Below are 24,662 nucleotides of genomic sequence, written 5' to 3'. Positions count from 1 at the left end.
GTTCCCAGTGCACGTAGCTGACTATTTAAATAAATGTTCTTAAAAGTTGCCAGTGTTTTGAAGATGGCTAGGGTCAGTCAAACCTGAGGAGTGGACTGCCTGGTGTCTAAAGTTCAAATGCTGATGGAAACTTTTTCTGCAGGTGTGTTCTTCACATGTCTCAGACCGATGACCAAAAAAGCTATTCCTCTCCCTCACAGAGACATGCTTCTCTCTTCAGCAGTTATCTATTTGTTATTTGTAAAGAAACTGTAATAATACCATGACTTTTTGAAGACGTATTTAACTAAGAGGTCCCAAATTTACCAGAGCAGGTAGTTAATTAGCTAGAAGGAAGAAAAAGGGGGCAGAAGGAGAGATGAGAGTTGTTTTAATTTCCTTGGTAATCCTGGGTATTCTTGGATATACTTCAATAGATTTAGTCTATTAAAATCCAGATAACCACATACCTGGAACATCAAGACCTGGCAGCTTTACACAGGTGCTATGCAACAATCATACACCACATGTAATACAGTAACTATAAACATTGCAGCAGTGTTTTCAGAGTAATTCCCCAAAAGACAAGATCAATTTCTATCAACAACAAAGACAATGTTTTATTGAACAAATCTATGTACAGTACAAAAAAGTTTTTAAAATGAAACACTACTGTTGATTTATTGCAGTTTGATGGCTCAGTTTTAATTTGTACTCTTATATAAAATGCAAAGTAAAATAATTTAACATTCAACAAGGAAGCACAAATTTCCTTTCTTGCTGAACCTGTAACAGCTTTTACAAATTAAGAGTCCCAAAATGCATACACTGCATTTAATCAGAAAGGTGTTATACAGTACCAAATAAATTAAGAAAATAGTAACACTACCACCCCCTTTGAGTCTTTTGTCCATAGCACTGGTGTTAAAACAATAAAAGAAATGAGTACAGCTGAACCTTCAATGTGATATTAAAATCACAAATTTTAATGTTATAAATTATCCAAACTATACAATTTATATAGTTTTAATGAATATGGCTAAATAACCAAAGTACCAGTGACCTTCCCCACAGATATGACCACTTTCAACCTACTTTCAGTATTTCTTTTTTTGTGAAAGGTGCCAAGCGGCAACTCTTTGAAAATTAGAATTTACATGACCTTTACAGTGAACGGTGATCGGGTTAGAGTAGACAGTCTTAAAAGGAAAGTCTAAATCCAAGTTATAGCCACCTCGAGGAATGTTATTAGAATATGATTATCGGTAATGAAATGCACAAACTTTGATTCAACAAAGCTCCTAAGCTCATGTATAACTTCAGGCAGCTTTAAGATGTTTGCATGCTTACATTACACATGTACTTCAGTATTTATTGAATCAAAGTGATACATCTTGAAGAAGTACTTCCAATTATATCATACAATGCTTAATGCCTGGGGGGAAAAACCCCAAACTTTCAATTCTAGATTTGGAACCTTTTTCAGCCCTAGAAGTTGCAGGCTTAGTATAGGGTAATATTCCACATACTAAGGAATCCTTAAAAAGCATGTAGAATTATCCCCTACATGTTACAAGTATCTTTTTGCTCCTAATTACAGTTGTTTCATACTGCAACTTTCTGAAAATACCAACAGATATCAGAGAGTATTTTAAGGAAAATGCAATGTCTTCTGAAGTAAAAATCATTACTTAAAACAAAAATGTTACCACCCACTTTAAGTCAATTTAGCATATTTCTGATAGGTGTTAGGTGATGCTAATGTTCACCTATGCAAGAATTCAGTTTTCCATTCTCCAAAGTGTATATACTGAACACATGGTATAAACAAATGGTGGTGTCCAAGAAAAGCATCTTTGAACAAAAATGAGTTTAATGCAGGTACAAAAAATTATGGTCACAGTTTATGCATGTACATAGATGCATTTATCTACACACTTTAAACAAAAGAAAATACAAGTCTCAATCATTTTTTTAAAGCATCTTCAAACACATGGAGCTCCAGGAAAAGGCAAAAAAGCACCAAAGATTAAAGGTACATTTAAAAAGACTTTACACAAATATTTTTGTCATATCTATTGACTGAGTTTCAGATTTTTAAAACTGTAATACTTTAAAATTAACCTTTTTTTCCAAATATATTTAAGCAAATCAACTAGATTAACAATGTTAAGCAAAGAAAGGGGAGCCTGAGAACATACAAGGTGGTAACTGGGTCCTTAAAAATTAGTTGGTAACTTGAAAACAAAAAAATGTAAAAGTGCATTTGGCTGATAAGGTCCCCATTAATTTTATGTTTAAAATCTTTTAATGTATTTATATATGTAAATATATATATAGTGTGTGTATATATGTATATATAATGAATGATGCATTTAATTCAGTTTTTTTGCAACTGCAAAAAAACCTCTTTGGTGCCTCAAAAGTCATAAGAATCTCTGAAAGCGGGCCAGTCATCGGTATTAATGTAATGCACACATACCTGTGATCATAATTTTATAACCTTTTATGTTAATCCAACTCAAAGTTAAGGCAAAAATTTTCTAGAATTCAAGAGTATGATTTTGAATTTGCGTTCTTTTTACCTCCCAGGAGGGGAAAAGGAAGCAGAATTAATGCAAATATCTGTTTAATTTCACAGAGGATTATTAGCAGAGGCATTACTGAACTATTAAGTTTAAGTTCCAGGACTACTTAACAGCCTATTTTACAACGAAACCCTTAGGTTTGCAAGTGTGAGCCATTGCTACAATGAACAGATCTTTTATGTACCTTGTGATTTTTTACTCATTAGTTTTTACATATCTGTTGATTTACGGAAGTTGATCATCATCTTATGCCATACAGGCATTGTGATGAACTATTTATTCAGTAAGCAAGCTAGCTGAGCAGGAACAGTTGGTCTTTGCTATCCTACATTTCTGTAATGACTCCATCTGTACACACCAATTTTCACCACTATACCTTCCATGCCTACAACCACATTAAAATTTTCAGCTACCCGCATAGAACAGGATCCCAAATAAAGTATTTTTAGGTGGCAAGACAGTATAAGATAAATTAGAGGATAAGTTAGCACAGTAATTAGACAACGTGAATGTTTGCCACACCTCTGTTTGGGGTGGGAACATCAAAAACTACAACAACATCTTTTTGGTTTCCAAGTGTCCAGTATTTTGATATTACATATAGAGCTGAAAGACTCAAATTTCTTGTCTTCACATTCTGATTGTTTCTATGAACAGTGAATTTTGGATAAAGTGCTTAACATTTAAGTCTAACTCCTTTACTAACTTCTGGGAAAGGCTATCTTTTCAAGAGACACTACTAGATAGGGTTGTAATGTGTCTTAATGTTGAGTCAATACATATTTTCTCCCTTCCTCTAGACAGTAAATAAGTAATGTACTGAGTTGTGACCTGCCACCATTAAGAAATATCACATATGTGAAACAGGCTCCTCCTGATCTTTTTTTTCCAATTTGACATGTGCCCTGCTTTTGCCTGCCTTTTTTTTTTTAATTCTTTTTTTTAAACAGGAAGCCATCTCAATTTCTTTTCAGTCATATCAACAGCTGAAGGACCTCTGTATTTGCATAAAATTACTTTAACTCTGCCCTTAATGCAAGCTTAACCCCCTTCACATTCTGTATTTGTTTCAATTGGCTTCTGTTAATAGCCACACAATCTGTGCACGTACTGCTTGTATTAGTCTTCCTGCAACTACAACAGATGTTTTAGAGGACACTTAACATACACGTTTACCACAGCCTTGAAAAGGGCTTCTCCTGCATGCATCTGATTTCCACTGTGCATAACTTTCACCCTTAATATCACATCAACTCATTTTTCCTTGCACACTCTGTACTTGAAGTTTTTGGCTATTTGAGCATTCTACCCATCTTAGCTTTCTTTCTACATTCCTCTTTTGGATTCTGAGTATAAGTTTATTAAATGAGCTCCATGCTTTTTAGCAGATAATGGAATCACATACTCAAACTTTGAAAAACGAATGCATGGTTCCTCTATGCATTTCTTATCCATATTACAATAATGTAACACCTTCTTGAATGATTCCTTCCCAGCTGTGTGGATGGATATCCTTTAACCACACATTTTCCAACTAAAGCAGCTTTCAGAATTGGTTGGTTTTATTTCCATAAGGCAATTAACACCTCTGCTTTCTCTGCTTGCTCAACTGTATGCCTTATTTTCCTTAAACCTTCATGCTAGAAAGACTGTGCCGCTAAGCTTCAATCACACATTTGGAATGAATGTGGCTTTTTGGATAACTGGTACTTTGGGGATTTTGTAGCAACCTTTCTGGACTCAAGGTCTGCAGAGCTCCTATTACTCCTCTGTGAGTTTTGTCTAGAAAATGTGCTTTGTCTTTATCAAGGTCATGTTTTTGTTTAGTAATTTGAGACTGCTTTATGATTAAGGCCAACTGGGAAACAAACTGATGCTTCTTCACGTAGTGTTTTATTACACCACTCCTCATTTGATACATTTTCCCACAACATTGAATCAGGCACCTGTAAAAGAGAATGCATTGGGATTAAAATGAAGACTAACCAATGTAAATCATTCTTTAATCTAGAACACTGCTTATGTTTTTCAACATGTTTAGTTTCAAACATGCAAGGAAAGACAGATTGAATTACGCCCTTCTGTTCTACGAGAAGTCTTTTCCATTAGAGCTGCCTACCAATTCTCACCACCTCTTTCTTAATCTAAACAGCATGTCCAATTTGAACTTCCAATTTAGCACAGCATTGCGATTTAATTGTCTAAGCTCTAGGATGCTGCAATTGCTTAGAAGTCCTGTCTGTCTTATCTATTCCATCAGGTTACCTGTTTTCAAATACAGTTTTCTGGTTGGTATTTACCTCCAAACAAACCAACCCACAAGGACTGTAAGACTTACTTTCATCATCTGAATCGAATCCAAAGAGCGTCTGACACTTCTTTTGTGCAAGGTGAGCCTCAAGTGCTTCTGAATTACAGTAGATGGTCAAGCAGTTGCCACATCTAAATCTTTCTGTTGTTTTGCTACAAAATGTATCTTGTTCAGAATGAGCATCTACTTCATCAGTCAAAATTTTTCTACGTTTTGGCATGCTAATGTATCGTTCATCAAGATAACTTGGAGGCAATGGTCTAAAATACGGTTTTGTTAAGATGACACCATATGAAGTATTCTCTGTTGTCTGATTTGGTTTAGAAGGTAATTGCGAGGCAGCAGCATTATTTTGTGGTGTATCATGACAATTCTGTAAAACTGGTAACACTGACCCATTTTCTGTCCTTGTTTCATCTGCCACTCTGTCCGAAGATATTTCTGAAGACTTTGATGATGTCTGATCTAGGTCACTGTGCCCATTGACTAGTTGGTCGCTAACAACATTACAGTTTTCAGAATTTGGCTGTAACACGGGTGTCTTTTGGTCTATCAAACTTAAAACTGTAGCGCTACCCTCAGACAAACTTTCATTTCCATTGTGAATTACATTATTTGCTTTCTTCTCAACACTTTGAATATATGTCTTTGGTTCTGTAGAATCCTTCCTTGACTTCCAAGTTGGAATTGGTAAATCTACAGTTTCTTTTTCATTAATAGATTCATCATCATCCTGGTAACTACAAAGTTCTGAAGGATCATCTGAAGAATCTTTTTCACTTGCATCTTCTGAACATTCTGGTGTTTTATTTAAATAATGCTGAGCCTCATGTTCATACAGCAAAGGGAGCTCCTCAAATAGCTCACAGCACTCTGCAAAATTGCATTGAGCTTTAAAAACGCTATGACTTTTTGTATGTTCTGCAAGCTCAGTTGACAGCTTAAATCTCTGATTACAATTAAAGTGTAAACAAAAGTAAACATTTGGATACACATGTCTCTTCAGGTGGTCTATAAAATGTTGGGAATCAGCAAATTTTCTCTGGCAGAACCGACATTTTCCTTTATTCCATTTCATTATATGCTGCTGCACTTTCAAATCAGTTGGATGAGCTTTTCTTGCATGTTTATTGAGGAATCTTATCTTTTTAAACACTCTAGCACAACCATTAGCAGGGCACTTAAAGCTTCCTTCCTCATCCATAGCATCAATGTCTTTTTGAGAGCAAAAAGCTCCATTCATTTTGTGCAGAATAGGTGACTCTTTACTGGAGCTCTCATCATCTTCAGGCAAACTTTCTGTACTTAAAGCTTCAGGAACATTATTAAAACAGCTGTCACTACTATTTTCAGTAGCATCATCCTGGTCACTTAGATGGTTTTCCACCACATCAAATACCTGTTCTGCAGTCTCCTCCTCCACCTGGACCACTTGGTCAGCAGTTGGAGCTATTGCAGTCTCTGGTTCATTATCTTTGGAACCATCAGAATTCCCATTTTCAAGAGACAGAGAAACATCAGAACATTCTAGTTCATTAACAGCAGGAGCCTGCTGACCAGCCTCAAGAACTGCAGCAAGATGTTGCCTTTCTATCTTCCTGACATGATTCTTTAAGTGCTTCAGCATAAGTCCTCTTTGCCTGAACTTTCTGGTGCAAAGTACACAGGAAAAACTGCCCTTTTTTTGGTGAGCTTGTGCATGTTTCACAATGTGACCACCAAGAAATTCCTTGTTGCATATCACACAGCGGTGCCTTGGTACAGTTTGATCTAACATTTTAGATGCCTCAAGAGCTTCATGGTTCTTTTTGGCATTACCTTTGGACTGGGCTTCAGAGAGGTCTTCAGGGTCAAGCTCCCCATTGCTTACATCTGTTGAACAGACACGTTCCTCATTCAGAGCCCTATACTCTGTTATCTTCTCTGTATTTGCAGTAGAGTTTTCCAGTGTACTTTCACTTATGCCAGCAAAGGCTTTATCCCCCAATAACGCTAAACAATTCTGCTTGATCATCAAGAAATTCCAAAACTCAGGATCAAAAAACAAACCTTTTTTCAAAATGGGAAGCAATTCAAAACGTACACGGTTTTGAACAGAACTAGTGCACTCATTGTATTCTTCATCCGCACATTTATATAAATGTTCAACAGTGTAGTAAGATTCCAAGGTGCGCTCAAGAAAAAAGATTGAAAGAGCACAAATTCTGAGGATCTCCAAGTCATTTGGTAGAAAATGAGCAATTGCTTTATAAATAAGACTTTTCATGTTGGGATCTTCACGGAGGTCCAACTGTAGGGCACATCCACATATCTCAACACATATCTGAAGACCATCTTCACCAACCTGCACAAAGGAAATTACAGCGTCCATAATTATAGAGTATGCATAATGGTATTTTCCTTATGGGCTTACAGAACTCTATAGCTTGAAAGTAAAATAAAAAAATGAGACCCACAGAAGAAGAAGAACTAGTATAAACAATGCCCAAACATCAACATCCCATATACTAATACTCTTGCAAAATAGTTAGGAGTTCAGAAAGCATCCTACTAGTAAGCTTTGCCTGAAGGCACGTACATTTTAAAGTAATGCTCAAACCAGACTATAAAATACAGATAAAAAATGCTCAAAAATAACATCTGGTTTGCACTGAAAGCTATACAGCTACTGTCAACAAAGCTTCAGATATTTTTGCCACGCGCAGTTGTATAGTGAAACTCAATTAATTATTTGGGCATATAAAACCAGACTGCAGCAAATCATACCTGATCTAGCAGTATCTTCTGTCTGCATCTTCACTACCTAGGCTGTTTCACACTACAGTTGGACAGTTACTCTGTATTTTGCCCCTGTTCTAACTCATTTAACTTGCATTGCATAAAAATACAAGCTATAAAACATTGCCCTCAATTTTGAACAACGACCACCAGGGAAACCATAACAACCCATGGCCAAGCATTCTAAAAGGCTTCAATTTTCAGAATTGACAAACTATCCTTCCAATGAGCAGAATTCCTATTCCACACTTTAAGCTGGGGGCCCTGCCCTGAACATGTAATTCAGAGGGATGATCAGAAACATTCTGCCCAACAGGTAGCAGATTAAAGTAAAAAGAGTTTCAGGAAGTTTAGAAATAATTAATACCTACCTATATTTAAATGTATGTTAACAAATACATACAATGCTCCATATGTAGTGGGTTATTAAAAGATACGATGATTCAGATGCAAATACAAATAAAAGTTATTCATGTCACCCCAAGTATTTTAGAATACATACTGAGATTAAAATCTTGAACAGCAGCCAATCATTACAATTAGAACTGTACAGCAGCACCCGTGACAAAATAATTTATAATTCATTTAGGGCATAGAATATGAAGGAGCTCTGTTCAGTCAGGTTAATGGTAAAAAACAACATTTGTTTGGAAACAACTTGCACTCCTGTGAGCAAAGTGTTGCACATTACATCTTTCGCAGATGCCTGTATGGGACAGTGTAAGACTAACATCTGAAGCATGAAAAACAGTGCACTTTTCTGAAGCAAAATTATGCCTTCTCCTATCTTAGTCTAGCTTTTTCTTTATGTTACATTAAGCACTTCTGCAGACTTGAACAGAACTGGTGAAAGGATTCAGAACTTAACAAGCATGAAAGGCAGATACAATGGCATTACACAAGTCCTATTTCCTTAAGGAGCCAAGCTAAAAAAAACCCCAAGCAATGCATCTTTCACATCTACTCCTCGTATTTATTAATTTTCCCATTTATTTATAGAGGATAACATTGCTCAAACTTACTGCAGGCAGAAAGAAAAACTCAGAATTCAGTCAATTAAAAATAAACAAACAAAAAAATCTTAAAAACACACAACAGACCAAGAGCAATCACAATATTGGAGCACATTCTGGAACTTGACAAAATTTTTAAGTTAATATTGTGTCGTTCCTTACCCCCTCTTAGCTTTCCACAAAAAGTTGCCATTACACAATATAAAAATAATTTCTCTTCACTTACAAAAAGAATGGGGGGCAGGGTAAAACAAACAAACAAAACTTACTTCATCCTTAATGACTTTCATGAAAGGAAAAATTACTCTGACATTTGTAGCAATTCTTAAAAGCTGGTAGCACTGGTCGACAAACACTTGTTTTGATGGGTTAGATTTAAGCTGCAGTTTACTCCAAATGAAGATCAGGTCCCTATAAGTACAGAATGAAGTATTTTGATTAGATTGAGTTTTAGAACTCTATCACTAAGCATGATGCATTACTAAGAACAACTATTTGGATATTCTGTAAGTAAAATCATATTTGAGGGCATAATACCAATCTAATTAACACCACAACTGTACACAATATGTACAATGGAAAATGCAACTTAATTACTTTGTGAAAGCATTCAGGGTATCTCCTATCACTGAGCCAATTAAATATTCAACAAAATATTAATGTATTCAGCTTAGTATCAGAGAACTGCATAATAAAATCAGATGTTACAGCATCTAGCCCTTAACACCACCAGCAGCAAACATCAGGCTGAACAGCAAGCTCTGTGTGCTCTTCGGATTAAGTTACTTTCAGTGCATGGATGGGGAGTCCTTCAGGAAAAGAAGTGTCTGAATGTGGAAAATGGGAGCATTGTGGAAAGCTAGCTTCTGATACAGTCCATTGACAGGAAACATTGATGTTGATATTCTCCAGTTATGCATATTACAACACGATTTTTTTTTTTACTGCTGTCATCACTGGTCTTTCTAGCCAGTAGCAGTTACATGAAAGTATCGGGCTCTACAGCTATTCATGCATCTCTAGGATCCTCAGTCAAATAACACTTCTGACTGATACAAGGAAACATAAGAATAGATTGCTAGACTCTGCAACAGAGCTCCGACACAGGTAATGTGTTTAGTCTATAAAATACAGCCAATTGAAATTTACAGCCTGTAAGTTCTATGCACTTTAATTCAGAGAGTTGGAAAGGCAATCAGACTTAACTTTTAATTTTAAGAAAATTTGCCAGCACAAGTATTTTACCCAGGAGTAGATATAGTTAGGACTAGGCAGAAATCCCACTCCAACATTACAATGAAAACAAGGGACCGATCAACTTTCATTTTCTGAAGGAAGACACTTTTTTATTCCACCAGCCTCCTCCCTCAGAAAACACAAACCCAGTTACTGACCAAATATTTGGCTAATCTTCCAGAGTCTCTAGTCTGTGCCAGATACAAATCAGGCAAACCTTTTGAGATTAAGCTTGTCTTAAGTGAGGTCAGTGCTTGCATGAAAGGAAGTGACAAAACTGCCTGTAAGAAACCACCAACTTCACTTTTCAATTTAGGACAGCTCTACAATTCAGCTTGATATTTTAAGAGCTAGACAAGAGAGCTTGATTGTTTTCTTTCATTCAGAACCCAAGAAAACTGAAGTTGAAAGGAAGATCAAGCTTATATGGGGAAACTGTGAAAAAGGAATTCTACAAGCAGCTCTACTCACAAAAAAAAATTAGTCTTACAGTTTTTCTAAAGATACAAGCTGTTCACCTCTGCCTTTACCAGGCTGGAAATCTAAATTCCTGAAAGTCTTTGCAAACTTCACATACGAGTTTGAAACTAACTAGTGTCTTCATGCACCAAACCATTCATAAAAATTCAGTAAAAGTCTCAACCTGAAGTACAAAAGAAAGAACTGCACATTATTGCTGTTAAATGTTACAGCCGTTAAATAATACAACTTATTCTCTGCTTTGTCTCACACCATTTCAGAGCAAGCCATTTCAACACTAATTATTCTTCTGAGAGATTAGTGGTTAAAGTGGCTTGCCATGTGTTCAGACAACTGTGACGTCTGGCACAAGGAAAGAGCTGAAAAGGCAATGAAGAAAACTGAAAGTAGAAGGAGCAGCTCCATTGGTGAAGAGCAAGCTGTTAAATCAGTTTAACCACCATTTGACTAGACCCTGATGTGAAATAATATTTTAAGTCTTATTCCTCCATGTAGACACGGAGGCTTCTCCTTCTCAAGCACATTTCTGACTTTGATAATCATTAAGGTTTAAAGCATCCTTGAAGAGCTGATTGGACTCTATTTCAATCACTTAAATGCTTTGGATACCAACTTTAATGCTGAAATCAACAGCACTTGAGATATTTCTGTGTCACTGACCACAACACAGATGATAAACTTGAGATAATGCAGGCAGGAGTAGACTTCTATTTGCTCAATTATTATGGCATAGTAGTACAGTACTTAATGACATTTACTTCTTGGATAGTAGAACTTGGTTCACACTGAGGCATGTGCTTCAACTATTATGGACACACGTTGGGGCAATTTAAATTGTCACTGTGAGATCACAGAACTTGGCACCTCTTTACCAGAGGCAACCAGGTATTCCAGTCTGTTAACCCTCCGCAAAATACCAAACCCGTTGCGTGCCTCCATCAGGAACTTAAGAGAATGGTTAAACCCATCCTACCTTAGCAAAGGTTTTAGATCTAGCTATTGTTGATAAGTAGAAAGTCTATCTTTCCTCAGGCATAGATAGCACACTTTATCAAAATGTTATCCAGTTCACAAAAATTACCTAAAGGCCAAAGACTGATGGAACCTGTGGGAAAAATTCCCCGACTTCCTGAATTTACTGCATAGGAATCACTTGAAACCAGCCAAAACAGCATTTTAAAATTGCCTGGCAGAAAAGGCAAGCCATTCTGCTACACTTGTTCCATCAAAATTTTGGCTGTCTTTCTGAAGAGACATCACTTTTTGATACTAGAAGGTCATTAATCACATCATTATGGACTGTTCTCTTACCAATACCTTGTATACAAATATTTCTAGTAAGACCAAGCACAGCTTGCTTTGTGATTAATTTGTAAATGGGCTTTCACTTCAGAAAAATAATTCAGATCATCTGAATCTAGAATTTATTCTTAATGTCAATGAAAACAGTAAGCGTTTTGTGACAGAGCTGCTTAAAGTCCATCTTCCTCTGAGATAATATGAGAACTAATGGTTTCAGCATGAAGATTTCATATAAAAGCTGCTTCACATTAAGCAATAGCAAATATCTGCAATTTACAGCTTTCTAATCTATTCTGGTATCTTATCTTTGCTAGTAGTGTTTGCTGCTAGATCCCTGCTAGATCTGCAAGGTCCTGAATTCCAGACAAGGTAAGATGATTTATGCTGTGCTGAAGACATTAAAATCCTCTCTAGGGAAGAAGAGAACCTGCCTCCTACTTCTTCAAAAATTTGAATTACAGTATAGTCAGGCCTTCACAAACTTTGTTCCAGTTTACATTATCTATTAAGCATTATGCAGACTTCTCTTGTTGGGTACACAATTATTAAGGCTCAGCATCTGTAAAGAACAAAAGAGCTATTCTAGCTGCACAGACATAACTGCTCTGAACTCTTTCAAAGATCCTCAAGTTCTATATTCTGAACAGAATATTAAAATACTAAGATACCAAAATGGTTTCCTTCATAAACAGGTCTCAAACAGTACTTTAGTCTCTTCTGGAATTTCATTTTTGACATCCACTTTGCCAGAACATGAGGACAGACATCTTGTTTTGAATAGCAGTTTTCAAAACGGATGATGCAAGACTCAATAATCAACGGGGTAAGAGCAACATTAACATGTTACTACAGCAAAAGGTCTAAAAGGTAGGTTTAATTCCAATATTTAAAATGCCTTCCTTAAAAGACTGAATCCCCCAAACAGAAAGCACTAACCATGTAACCAATACGCATAGGTTACATCTGTGAATTTCCTGATAAATAAGAAGTCAGGAGATGGAGCATTTGGGCAGGAACCAGCAAAGTTGGATTCTATCCCAAAGTTGGTCGCTGGGCTCACACACACTATGTACCTTTTTGGTTGAACTTCTTCATCTGTCCTATGGGGACAGTCATGCCCACCTTTTTCTGGACAGACTGAATGAAAAATGCCACTAGGTATTGCCAATACATTGTATTATAAATGTATGTCATAATCATAGTTCAAAAGGTTTTTATTCAACGCAATCAATTACTCATCCAATAGTTAAGGAAAAAGCACTATCATGTCTGACCTTCATTACTTGCTCAAGAAAAAAAAAGTAGACACACCTTTTCAATTCTCTGAAATCTGGGAACAAGGAAATCCTATATAGATTCTAAACTCCATATTAAAATTAGTTATGCAGATTAATAATTTAATCTCTATTGACTGAAAAAAAATTCAAATCCTTGCTGACTAAGCCTTTTTGCTTTAACTACATAATCAAACAATTAAGCATACTTTACCAAGGAATAAAGATGTTACTTTAGGTACAGAAATTATACAGGCTAATCAGAACGATTATCTTCCTTAGCCATCTTTCAGTCCTCAGAATGATGAAATTTGTTTTGACAACTCTTTAGAAAACACTTCTTAGCCATAAAAATGTCCAACTATCAAGCTGATTCAGTGTGTATGAAGACATTCTTACTTAAATGTTTTCTAGAGGACCACCATTTATGTTATGGCTCTGTTTATGAAGTAAAAGTTTGCGTAATTCATAGCGCATTTTCAGAACCATATATTCTCTTTTTAGACACATTGGTGACATACTACAGTTTGATTGTAAGCAGTGTAATTTAACTAGCAGAACAGTAAAATATCTGCATTGCCAGAGAGTCTACAGACTGCATATTGGTACACATTGCTAATAATGAATGCCATATTTATAGGTATTTACAGCATAAAGTATGTAAAGGCTCACCCTTCTGTTACTTTGAAACAGTTAGTAAGTGTTACATACTATGTAGGCTACCACTGTACATGATTGTGTGTAAAAAGGCAACAGGCATAACAGATGTACTAGAAGTGTTTAAAAATCATGTTAGAATGTTTTTATCTGGTATTTTAAACTTGAGCTACATCTCAAAGTTAGATGAGTTTCATTTTGGCAATAAGCATTTATTATCTGCTAAGCTGCTTCACCAGAAATAAAGTATTTACCATATACAATACATGTCCCCATTTTGAAGCTGTGGGACTAGGAACGATTCACATAGCTGTAAGGCTAAGGTAGTCTTCCCTTCTTTTTCAGTGTTGCAGATGATCTCAATTCCACTCTTGCAATCAGTCCTCAACAAGTGCTATACAATTAAAATAAAATCAATTTAGATAAATTTGCTAACATGAAACAAAAACCTATCAGACCGTGCTATATTAAAGCAGCTACTGAAAACTTCAGGAATTGCTATTAACATAGGAGTTCTTTGGAACAGCTTTTGTGTAGGTCTGTAAATAGAGATTTTGGAGATATTTAGAGCTCCTTCATATTTCTTAGAGTAATGACAGTCAGAATAATTGTCTGAGAAATTAAAAGATTACACAAAAGCACTTTTTTGAATGATGGTAGCTTGTTCCTAAAACAAGGTTAAGAAAAGCAGTTATCTAGTAAGTACTCAGTGGTAAAAGTAGGGCCACATTCAGCTACAGTCTCATTTTACATACTGGAGCATCATCAAAAAAAACTTCAAGGCTAACAAAACTATATAATGTACAAAACACTGGACTGACATCAATCAGGCTCAAGTGCTTTTGCTAAAATAATAGTCAATAATAAAATAGTCAATACACTGAAGTTACAAAATATTAATGACTCAAGTTATTTAGGGAATATATCTACAAGTAAACTTGACCAAAAAAATTGCATTTAGGTCAACAAGATTTGTAGGCACTTAACATTTAACTTTTCAAAGCTTAAGCCAGCACTGAGTTAAGCAACACTGGTGTAGTTGCCTGATTTTATGACATTTGGTTCTACAAAAACAGAGTTCCATATGCTCCTCTTGACAACTTGTATACAGTAAGTATAATGTACCACTTCATTTAAAAAAAATGTATACTGACAAACAATACCTCCTGGAATAGCTGATCTTCTAATGGTGACATATAAAGACAGGTGAAAAGAGCTTGATGGAAATACAGATCTTTACTGATATCTGGATGATTTATGCAAGATTTGATAAGAGCCATTGCCTCAGGGATGCGTTCACAGGCAATAAGGTATCTGGCACGTAGTTCAAAGAACAGTGGATTTTCAGAGCTTAAATATTTGTTAACTGTACAGAAAAGAAAGATTTAAAGGCAATTAGAATATGAAGTCCAAACAACAAATTAATTTAAATGTAATGTTGTTTTCAATAGTGCAATGTCAACAAATAATATAAAAAAGGCTCTGCTAAAGAAGCTATCTTATATTAAATTAAATACCATCAAGATTCTGTCCTTCTGCTTGGAAACAGAAATTGTTATTTTCTTATACCAGTAATCTAATTCAGTATTTTGTTTCTAACAGATCAACACAAGATGCTGCAAAGGATTAGTAAAATATACACTACATAGAAGCAGATACGAACATTTTCGAGAAAAAAAATTCCCTTTTTTCTCAGCACTGGAATCTGGGTGATTGTCAGAAGTATAAGATCAACATCACTTCCAATGCTGTAATTATAAATATTTAAAACAACTTAGGATACTCATTACCCATTAAAATGGAAGAGCTCGGAGTGGTGAAAAAGTTAACAATTCACATGCTGTTGCTTTAAGTAGTTTTGAATACCTTCATTTTGCTTGGAGAAGTGGAGAATATACTTTTTCTTCCTCTAAAAGTGCTACTGGGCGCAATTCTAAATCCCTAAATACCTTTAAATTCTAGGCCCTGATTTCTGGAAATCTGTGTTTCAGATCTAAAAAGCTAATCTTAAAGCTAATGCTTGAATGAAATTGTTTCAACTGAGATACACAAAATACTAACGTTTAAGTATTAAACATGAACATAACTATTACTTACTAACATTTAAGTAATTGGGAAATTATGAAATACATAGCAGACATGCTTTAGATCTCTATTATAAAAGATCACACTGATCCTAGGGTCTCTTAGAACTAAAAGTTAAAATATCACTCAAGGGTACAAAATGCAGTAATGCTGCTTTTATTTTGAGAATTGTTTGCATCTTGTCAAGTAAACACACACTGAGGTGTTAATAAGGTGTTAACATTTATGTAATGTATTGGACAATATGGCCTGATCTTCCTTTTATATTCTCAACAGCTACCTTAAGAGAAAGAGTTAAAACCCCACAATTTCCAGTGCATGCCCTGTAGTACTGTACAGTGTTTCATATTTTAAAAAAGAAAAAATAAAAGAGATTGTCAATTTAAAGTCAATGAAGGCTAGAAGTGAGCATGGGAAGTATATATCTTAGAAGTAACCTGTATCAAGAAAGTTACAAACAACTTAAAGTAACACTTAAAATGATTAAAAAATAGAAGTGGTTACTGAAAACCACAATCTGAACAGCTAAGAGAATTTTTTTTGCCAAAAGCAAAAGACTACTTGTATAACAAGCTTTCACTTAAACTTTTTTTTTTTAAAGGATGCCTGTTTGAAAGACATTCCTTATGCTTAAAACCAGGATTTCTCTAGCATCTTTATTTTTATGCAAGCTAATGGTATTATATGCTAATGAACATTTAAGGAATATTATTAAAGGTGATACAAGGTTTTAGATTATATTTGTTAATAGATGTACCATAAGGTCCACCATAAGAGATGATCTCATTCCCACTATGCATTAGCACTTCTGGGTACAAACTTAGTAAAGACGACAGCTGAAAAAAAAGCCAGTGTCTAACGCTGGTCATTAACTGCAATAAAAAGTGATCGCACAGAACAATCCTTAAAGCCAAGTAAAGGCCTCTCCTTTTTTGAATTAACATACTTATGATAATAAATCCAACCATCAGTTTCATATGCAAACATTACCCAACAGATTACCAAATATCCACATTGAAATACTTAGGCCAGAAATACTTAGCTTTTGTTACATGATAATGTTAAGAAAATGCTGCACGTGTAACAGCTGGCTGGAACGTCCTTTTCCCTCAAAGAAGGGAAGACTGCAGTCCACAATACAGGTTAATTTGTCATATCATTCCCACTTTGTGTGGGCAAGAATCCCAATTCTGACAGCACAAGCTCCCAGGGAAGGGTGTCTCCTACACCCTCCAACACTGACAGCACGAGCTTCCAGGGACAGGGCTCTCCTACACCCTCCAACGCTGTTTTTAAATAGACTGCAAGTTCCAGCTACGCCACTGCCAGGATTGTTCTCCCTCCCTGTAGTCAAATGCCCTCGTTTCCCAAGGCAGCATTTACAGCTCTTCTAACCCCCCAAGCAAAAGACAACTGCTAACTACTATAGTAGCATTTAGCCAAGTCTGTGATACATTAAAAATGGCTTGGGGAAAACAACATCTATTCTTGTCCAGGCAGCATGTGCAGTGCTTTGCTTTAGAGCGATAGATGCCAACCATCAGCTTAGAAACTTAACTGCTTACATCTGAGTGTACCTCTGCCTGCAATACTATTCTAGATGTTCACAGGAAACTGCCTTATTCTCCCTGATCTACTAGAAGTGTATTGCTCCTATGTTTCAACCCTGCTACTTTTCTTTAAACCCGAAGGCTGCCTGCCTTTCCAGCCATCTCAAAATAGACTGCAACATCTCAAAGTACACTACAATTCATGTAAAGACAGACACAGCAAGGTTTGTCTTCGCCTAAACTTCTCTGTGTAATTAATGAATCTAGGACAGGATTACGTAGTTCACACAGTACATGTTTATCAAACTGACTTTTGCAAGTAATGGTTGGTGATTCAGCAATAATAGGCAGTTTTTCTCACTTAAAATAGTGATCCCCAAGGGAACTATATGGCCAAGTTTCAAAGTATACACCAAACACTGCCAGCCTATAAAGCAGCACAGAATGTTGGCTTTGTGTAAGACTTCACAAGAATCAGATTTTAGAGGAAGTGAGACAAGAAAGAAAAAGCTTCCGAAAGGTATTATCTAAAATAAAATCTTTGTCATCACAGATGAGATATGTCAAGGGGGTGTGGGGGGATATCAGAAGATAAAAGGAGGCAGAATACCTCAGCAGAGGGGAAGGAGATATGGCCTGCAACAAAAAGAAACAAAATGATCATCTAGTGACAACAGGCAGTCTCATTCCTACTCTGCCAGGTTAAAAATAAGCAAAAATCCTCAAACTGTTACCCATCATAGAGAGGCTTCATGACGATCAAGCGAATCATTAAGGCAAAGGACTAAACTAATTCTTTGCTGGAGAGATGGAGACTGAGACCTAACTTCAGATCATAACCAGCAAACTTCTAGAGTTTGTCATTCGATACAAAACAAAACAGGGATAATCTCTGTTTTCATTCTGTTTCTAGTCGGTATTTGACTAGAAGTTTATCAGTTATGTAATAAAAATCATGGGTAAACTATGTTGCTCAAGTGCTTGCTTCACAGGAGACACAAAACAATGACGACTACCCACTTAATCATGTTAATTTGCTATCAGAATACTTTCTCTGGTTAAGGATGCAGCTCACTAAGCTGTTCGACTTCATAGTCCTCTTCCTCTCTCTACAGAACAAACACATTGTCATAAACACAGTAATGAATTTGAATCGTGCATTACACTACAGCAACTAGAGAAGAACTAGTATTTCCTATCACTACCAAATAAAAACAGCTTTTAAGAGATCCTCTGTGAACACCGCTAGCAAATATGTCACGTAAGATGTTAGTAAAGACTTTACTGTAGATTGGATATTTTCTCCTCATGAACCTTCATTAACATTCTGGTAATGTTTGTTTCCACGCAATGTTAAAAATGCTGGTTTACTTCTCAGCCTGAAGAGAAATCATTCCCCTACTCCCAACTCTAGGAATTACATATACATAAAGGAGCTATCAGGTGTAGTCACAGGCCTCATTCTAAACAGAACCAAGAAAAGCCACAAGCCCTAATATTTACAATTTAAAAGAAAAATTAAATGAGTCAGAGTACCATGAGACAGAATTACACATCAGGTCCTCCCCTGACCATGTTACTTCAGTAGCCTAATTGAAGTCAAGTCACTCTCCATGCTCTTTCAGGGGTTGAACACCTGGATTTGGTAAATTAATTTTATAAGTAACTCCTCAGTAGCCTCTTGTATCTTAATAATCTGATCTCTACACTATAAAAGTAGACTTAAACTACTAGCAAAGAAATTTAGTTTTCTTTCAAATAAAAAAGGGGACAGTACATTTTACTACAGAAAAATAGTTAAAATTGTGCGCAATGCCAGCTGACAACACCTGACCCTAATATCAAAAAAGCAAAATTTAACACATTTTTCAGTACTCTAAAAAATTAACATGGTAAATGAAATACCTAATTCCTGTGATACAGGCTTTGCTTTAAGAATTGCTTGTAATACTGGATCCTCCCATGGTCCACCATCTCGTATGATGCGAGTCACTAGTTCCAGGTTCATATTTCTGTATCTATTTAGAAGGTTCTGACATTCCTACATGTAAAAAGAAAAACAATTAGAAAGAAGAAAAAAAAAAGTTGTCTAAAAATAAAGTTAGGCCATCCAAAAGATAAGAAACAAGAAAACCCACCCATGTTTAAGTATTTCCTCAGTCAACAATTCAAGCTAAACTCTTTCATTGACCAGGCCTACACAAAGCCCTAAAGCAACACCTTATATTGTCTATAAACAGTAATACAGAACTGTGGAAGCCAGAATGCTCATGTCTTCTATAAGCACACAGCAAGAGCCTGTATTTGCATAACAGTGCAAAACCACCTTTCCTTGAATTAGAAATATTACTGACATATGCTGTGGGAGAAGTCTTCACCTCATGCTAGTCTGCACAGATTTAGACATGCTGACACTGGATTTGTGATCCAGTGATGGTGTCTGAATTCTACGATGGAAAAACTGAATTAAGCCATATGAGTCACCAGCCCTCAAGCAACCATTTTTCTCCAAATCTCTACATAAGAGAAATTATGCTTGCCTAAAATAATCTGGAATGTTTTAGCCACCCATGATTTTCACATGAGCCAAGTTCCCTGTCCCCCCGCCTTGTTATTTGCTGGTAAAAGTGTTAACATTAATGTTAATCAACAGTAGAATTTTAATCACAAGAAAAAGGTATCTAATTTTGAAACAAAAAGATGTAGCTGAAGAATGGCTTCTATGCACATACAATTAACTCCTTCACATATGCTTTTCTGCTGTAAATTCTTTTAGTTTCAACCCAATTTTTTTCTTTTATGTTCAGATGACTATGTTTGATGGTAAAAAAAGGTTAAGTAACTGAAACAATGGTTTTCACTAACAGTGTGATTACACAAGAGATTCAGAAATTCTTTATCTAGAAGATTATGTAAAGATTTATTTTAATACATTCATTGTTTAAAAGTCAAGGTAATTAAAAATTGTAATACAAAAGCACAGAGAAGTATTATACATCACACTTTTTCCTAAATTCTTTCTTGTTCATAGACTGCTTTTGACAAGCACCTATTGCAGGACTGCCAAAATGTCCCATTACTCTTATGCAAGAGACCCTACCCATTCCTGAGGCTGCTAAGCCACTCCTTGATCCCATTCTTCCACCAATTCTAATCAAGCATGTAATTGCTGCTGGTTCGATAATTAAGTAGTGCTGACACATTAATTTGTAGCAGCAGTAACAAACAGGTATCAACATAAAAATAACTAAGGGATAGCTATTTCTCAAACTGCAGTTCCATGATCAGTATTAACAGGAGAAACAACCCTGTTTTTCATCCTTTCTTTCCCTACAACAAGTTTCCTCTCATGGTGGCACAAGTGCTTGGGTTCCCATGCAGTGAACTCAACTCTCAAAATCAATTCAGGTCAAAAAGACATATCTGGCAAAAAAAGGTAAGTTTTTAAATCCAGGATCATTTATCTTACGCAGTTGTATATAGCCATACAAAACCTTGTCCCAGTCTAGCCAAGAGTACAACAGTTTTAAACAATGAGAGTGTATGCTGACCTGAAGAGTTCATCAAGATAGAGTTTCAATTTCAAATTTACTGTTTAAAACCACAGAGGGAAACTTGAGGTTTCATGTCATGAACTGGTACGCAACACTGGATGACATTAAGTTCTAATTAGATATAAACAAGCAAAGCTTCCCTCTTCTATACAGGAAACGCACAAAATATGTCTTTAACAAGATTGGTATTACAAACAGAGAAGTACATTTTACTTGGTCCAAGTAAATTCAAATAGCAATATTGATTATAAATGTAAGAATAAATGGCTTTCCCTTCAAATATCCTTTTTTTTTTGCTTTTCCTTTGGGTATAAATGTAAGTAAAGCAGCTACATTCTTTCACTATAATGGCATGTTTCCTCCAGGGTATATATCCACAAAAACTGTCTTTACATGTACTAAAATAATATTAAAGATTTATATGAAAGTAGGCAACACTACCTGGATTGAACCTAAAATATCTTTCAAAGGATCTTCATAGAACTCATCCTTTCCAAAGAACAGCAGCAATTCAAAAAAACTCCTAAAAAACAGAAGTAGCAACAAGTCAACCAAACTAAAAATGTTAATTCAAAAAATGAAACTACGGTAAGTCTATTAGTTTTCACAGCACTAAAAACAAAATAAGGTTTGTCATAAGTTCTAGACCCATGCCCATGCCAGAGTCACTCTAAAAAAAGTTTGGCCAATCCCCACACTCTCTAAACACAACTCATACTGCAAAAATTTTATGTTGGCCTGATATTTTGTGCTGGATTTTGGCAGTTAAGACTTCCACACACACCCCTCAAACACATATTTCATCAGGCATCAAGTCGCAAATACAATACAGCCATGGATAAGCTAACAAGACCAAATCAGTAATAAAACAGATTATACTTAAGCACAACTTAAAATCCCTTCTGCTGCACCTTTTTCATCAGTTCAGGACATTTAGACTCACAGTACCTGCCTGATCTTCTCCCTCAAGAACTCTTATGTCCTCCATACTGCTGCTCCCCATTCACCATTACAAAAGTGAACCTTCCTCAAAAGCCAAAGCATTTGTCAGATATGCAGCAATTTTGAGGAAGGAAGAGGACAACTGTAAAACTACTATAGTATGCACAGTGTATAAAGAGTTACATTCAAGGAATAGTAACTTCACATGAATGCAGATACCCAACAATTCATATTTTCAAGTATAAGCACTTTTTACTAACACATTTTATTCCATTTCAGCCGGTCTTGCTGTAATGCCCATTGAAGTCTCTCTATGAAGATGCAGGTTTAAAGGTGCTATTCACTTCCGATTTCCAAATAAAAGCCTTTTGCTATTAATTTCATATTTCCAAAAAAAGTCTTTGAAGATTATTTTCAAAGGGAGAGCTTTTGCGCAAATACGCAAATGTAACTACATTCATCTTCTGTGTGGCATTCAAACAAATTGATAAAACCTCAATTTTACCACCAACAAGTTTTTAAGCAAATCAGGTCTATGTGCAGCAACATGAATTCACAAGTGCTACCTCAAAAGAGGTGGCAGATCAGGGAGAAGGCAGGACTGATCCTTTCAACAGCAGCCTAGATTCAAACTGACCTGTGGCCTTTATGTTTTCCATCATCTTAAAATACTTGTTGAGCATTTTATTTATTTTTAATACAGTGACCAAGATGAACAATCCTCATAGCAGCATCAGAGAGGTTGGTAAAAAGTAGATTTCCAGAGCTCAAATCAATTTAGGTCTTCACTTACAGAAGCATACTTCCAGATACTACTTGCAACTCAGTCAATTCAATCAAAAACTAAGTAGTAGGATCTCATAGATCTGCAGACAGCTCCAGTGCACCTGCTATTGCGCTGCCTTAAGATTCTGAAAAATTTAATTTCTATTTGGAAAGGCAACTACCAAGTACTGCACTAACATAATCTGCAATTGCTGGCTGAGAAAGTCATGAGCGGCAGGCAATAAGTGAGCGACTCTCAGAGACAAAGATTATTACTGAAAGAGTACTGAAAGAAAAATTGTGCATCCATGGCATTTTAGAAACAGAACTGAACAGCAAAGGCTTTGACCTCGTAACAGAAGAAAATATGAGTAATTTTCTGTAAGATTATTCTAGACATTTTTTTCCAAATGAACAAGGAGAATAAGGAGGCAGAGAAGGAGAAGGTGGAAGATGACTCCTGGAAGAAGTTCCAGCATTCTTCCAACCTACAGGTTTTCGAGTCAAGATCTTGCTGATGGCAATTTAGTCTTCCGTTGCAACAGCTCTTAAAACAAAAGGCAGCTTTTCATGAACAGCTGGACAAAGAACTCTTTTGCAGAACAATTAAGTTCACTGCACTTATCCCCAAATTTAAAGTCAATCTTCAATATATTTGAAGTTAACACCCAAAGTATTCCTACAGAACAAAATGTTTCCTTTTTAATAAAACTGATTCAAAAGAAGTTAAAAAGCAGACTTAGGACAATTCTTCCTCTCAGTAACATTTTCAGAAATACTGTGCATTAAAAGATCTTAATGGTCACGTAAACAAAATGAAATTTTGTATGGCAATAATGCAAATGTATAAAAAAATTAGGTTTCCTTTAGACTATGCTGCAGTAATTTTTTTCCTAACCAGTGACAAACTATGCCAAACACAGACCTAGAAAATTTAAGATACACATTCATTATGTTCAATGACAGAATTTTTCTCCAGATTACGTCCTTGAATCTCAACTCAAATATAGAATGAAAAAACAACCAGTACCAAAATAAGTACTTTGTTCTGAAAAACATCATCTTATTTCATGTTGATAAACAAAATTTTGCAGCATACTTGACTCTCAGGAAAGGTCAGGCATGAGTCATGTCATGATCTGAAAAGCAACCAAACTGGAACTTAAATAATAAGACAAAACCAGTTAAAGCAAATGATGCATGCATCCATTTTTGTTTGCTTTGACTGTTTTGAAGAGAATAGGATCTTGAAAAAAAAAAAATCTGAAAATTAATAGTGAACAAGTATAAACTACAATTTTCTTCCCCATCAATGCACCTGCTACACACTCTTATCAGACTAATAAAGGAAGCTATCAAAATATTTCTATTTCCTCATCACCAGTCTCCATTCAGTTAAAATTACTATAGTCAATTCCAGCTTGGCACTGTTATCTTAAACCAGTCTGCAGCATTGCACAGCCACATCGACATCCATCCATTTATAATAATGGTGCTCCTAGATTTATTGCATCACTACTTTGATGTTACTGGCATCAGAAGATTGCCTAAGAACACTAGTATGCTGGCACCATTATTAAAACTCCCTGATATTAATGGCAATACAGATGCTGCTTCATTTGTGATGAATAGCAAGGCTAGTAAGTATAGGAAATGCAACAGTCATTACTGTTAATAGTTTATTGTCTGGTTACCAAGGAAATCTTACTCGAGTATGGCAATACAGTCAGGCAGATTTTCGCTCTCAAAGAACTAAGACTTAATATACACCAAATTTTCAAAAGAGATTCGAGCAAGGTTTCCCAGGTAACTGCAACTACTAAGCCCCAGGATCCCTTTATGATACACATGCAAAACTACACCAGTCAAGCAGAATCAGAACAAACAATAAGCTGGCATTCTAGAATGGAAGAAAATCTCAGTGAGTAAACCCAGCTCCAAAAACCAAGGGTGACAGGAACTCAGTGACCAACTCACTTCTAGATTATCAGGAAGTGACCACCCTACATACGACAAATACCTGAATTCCTACCTTTTCTCCTCCCAAGCTTTGACACTTAAAAGTATATAAAAGTGTGGTTTGAACTTTGAGGGTTTTTTCTAAAAACTAGTGGAAAAAAACCACAGAGGTCACCATGTTTTGATGCA

General features: G+C 35.8%; 1 protein-coding gene across 2 annotated transcripts in view; it reads right to left on the bottom strand.

Moving 5' to 3' along the window:
* Nucleotides 1-573: 573 nt before the first annotated feature.
* ZNF654 (zinc finger protein 654) overlaps nucleotides 574-24,662 on the bottom strand; it is a 37,360-nt gene continuing 13,271 nt past the window's right edge. The window contains exons 3-9 of one of the 2 annotated variants that reach the window (XM_030020249.2): nucleotides 21,249-21,330; nucleotides 19,159-19,294; nucleotides 14,782-14,984; nucleotides 13,873-14,012; nucleotides 8,939-9,080; nucleotides 4,906-7,222; nucleotides 574-4,513 (exon numbers count right to left, since the gene is read on the bottom strand). In XM_030020249.2, coding sequence (XP_029876109.1) covers nucleotides 4,506-4,513; nucleotides 4,906-7,222; nucleotides 8,939-9,080; nucleotides 13,873-14,012; nucleotides 14,782-14,984; nucleotides 19,159-19,294; nucleotides 21,249-21,330 — 3,028 coding nt within the window. In that variant the 3' untranslated portion in view covers nucleotides 574-4,505. The remainder of the gene's footprint in view (nucleotides 4,514-4,905; nucleotides 7,223-8,938; nucleotides 9,081-13,872; nucleotides 14,013-14,781; nucleotides 14,985-19,158; nucleotides 19,295-21,248; nucleotides 21,331-24,662) is intronic. The other variant, XM_041124845.1, reaches the window with a different exon arrangement.

Source organism: Aquila chrysaetos, chromosome 7 (genome assembly GCF_900496995.4).
Source record: "Aquila chrysaetos chrysaetos chromosome 7, bAquChr1.4, whole genome shotgun sequence".
Taxonomy (NCBI): domain Eukaryota; kingdom Metazoa; phylum Chordata; class Aves; order Accipitriformes; family Accipitridae; genus Aquila; species Aquila chrysaetos.
This window is presented reverse-complemented; position numbering and strand designations above follow the sequence as displayed.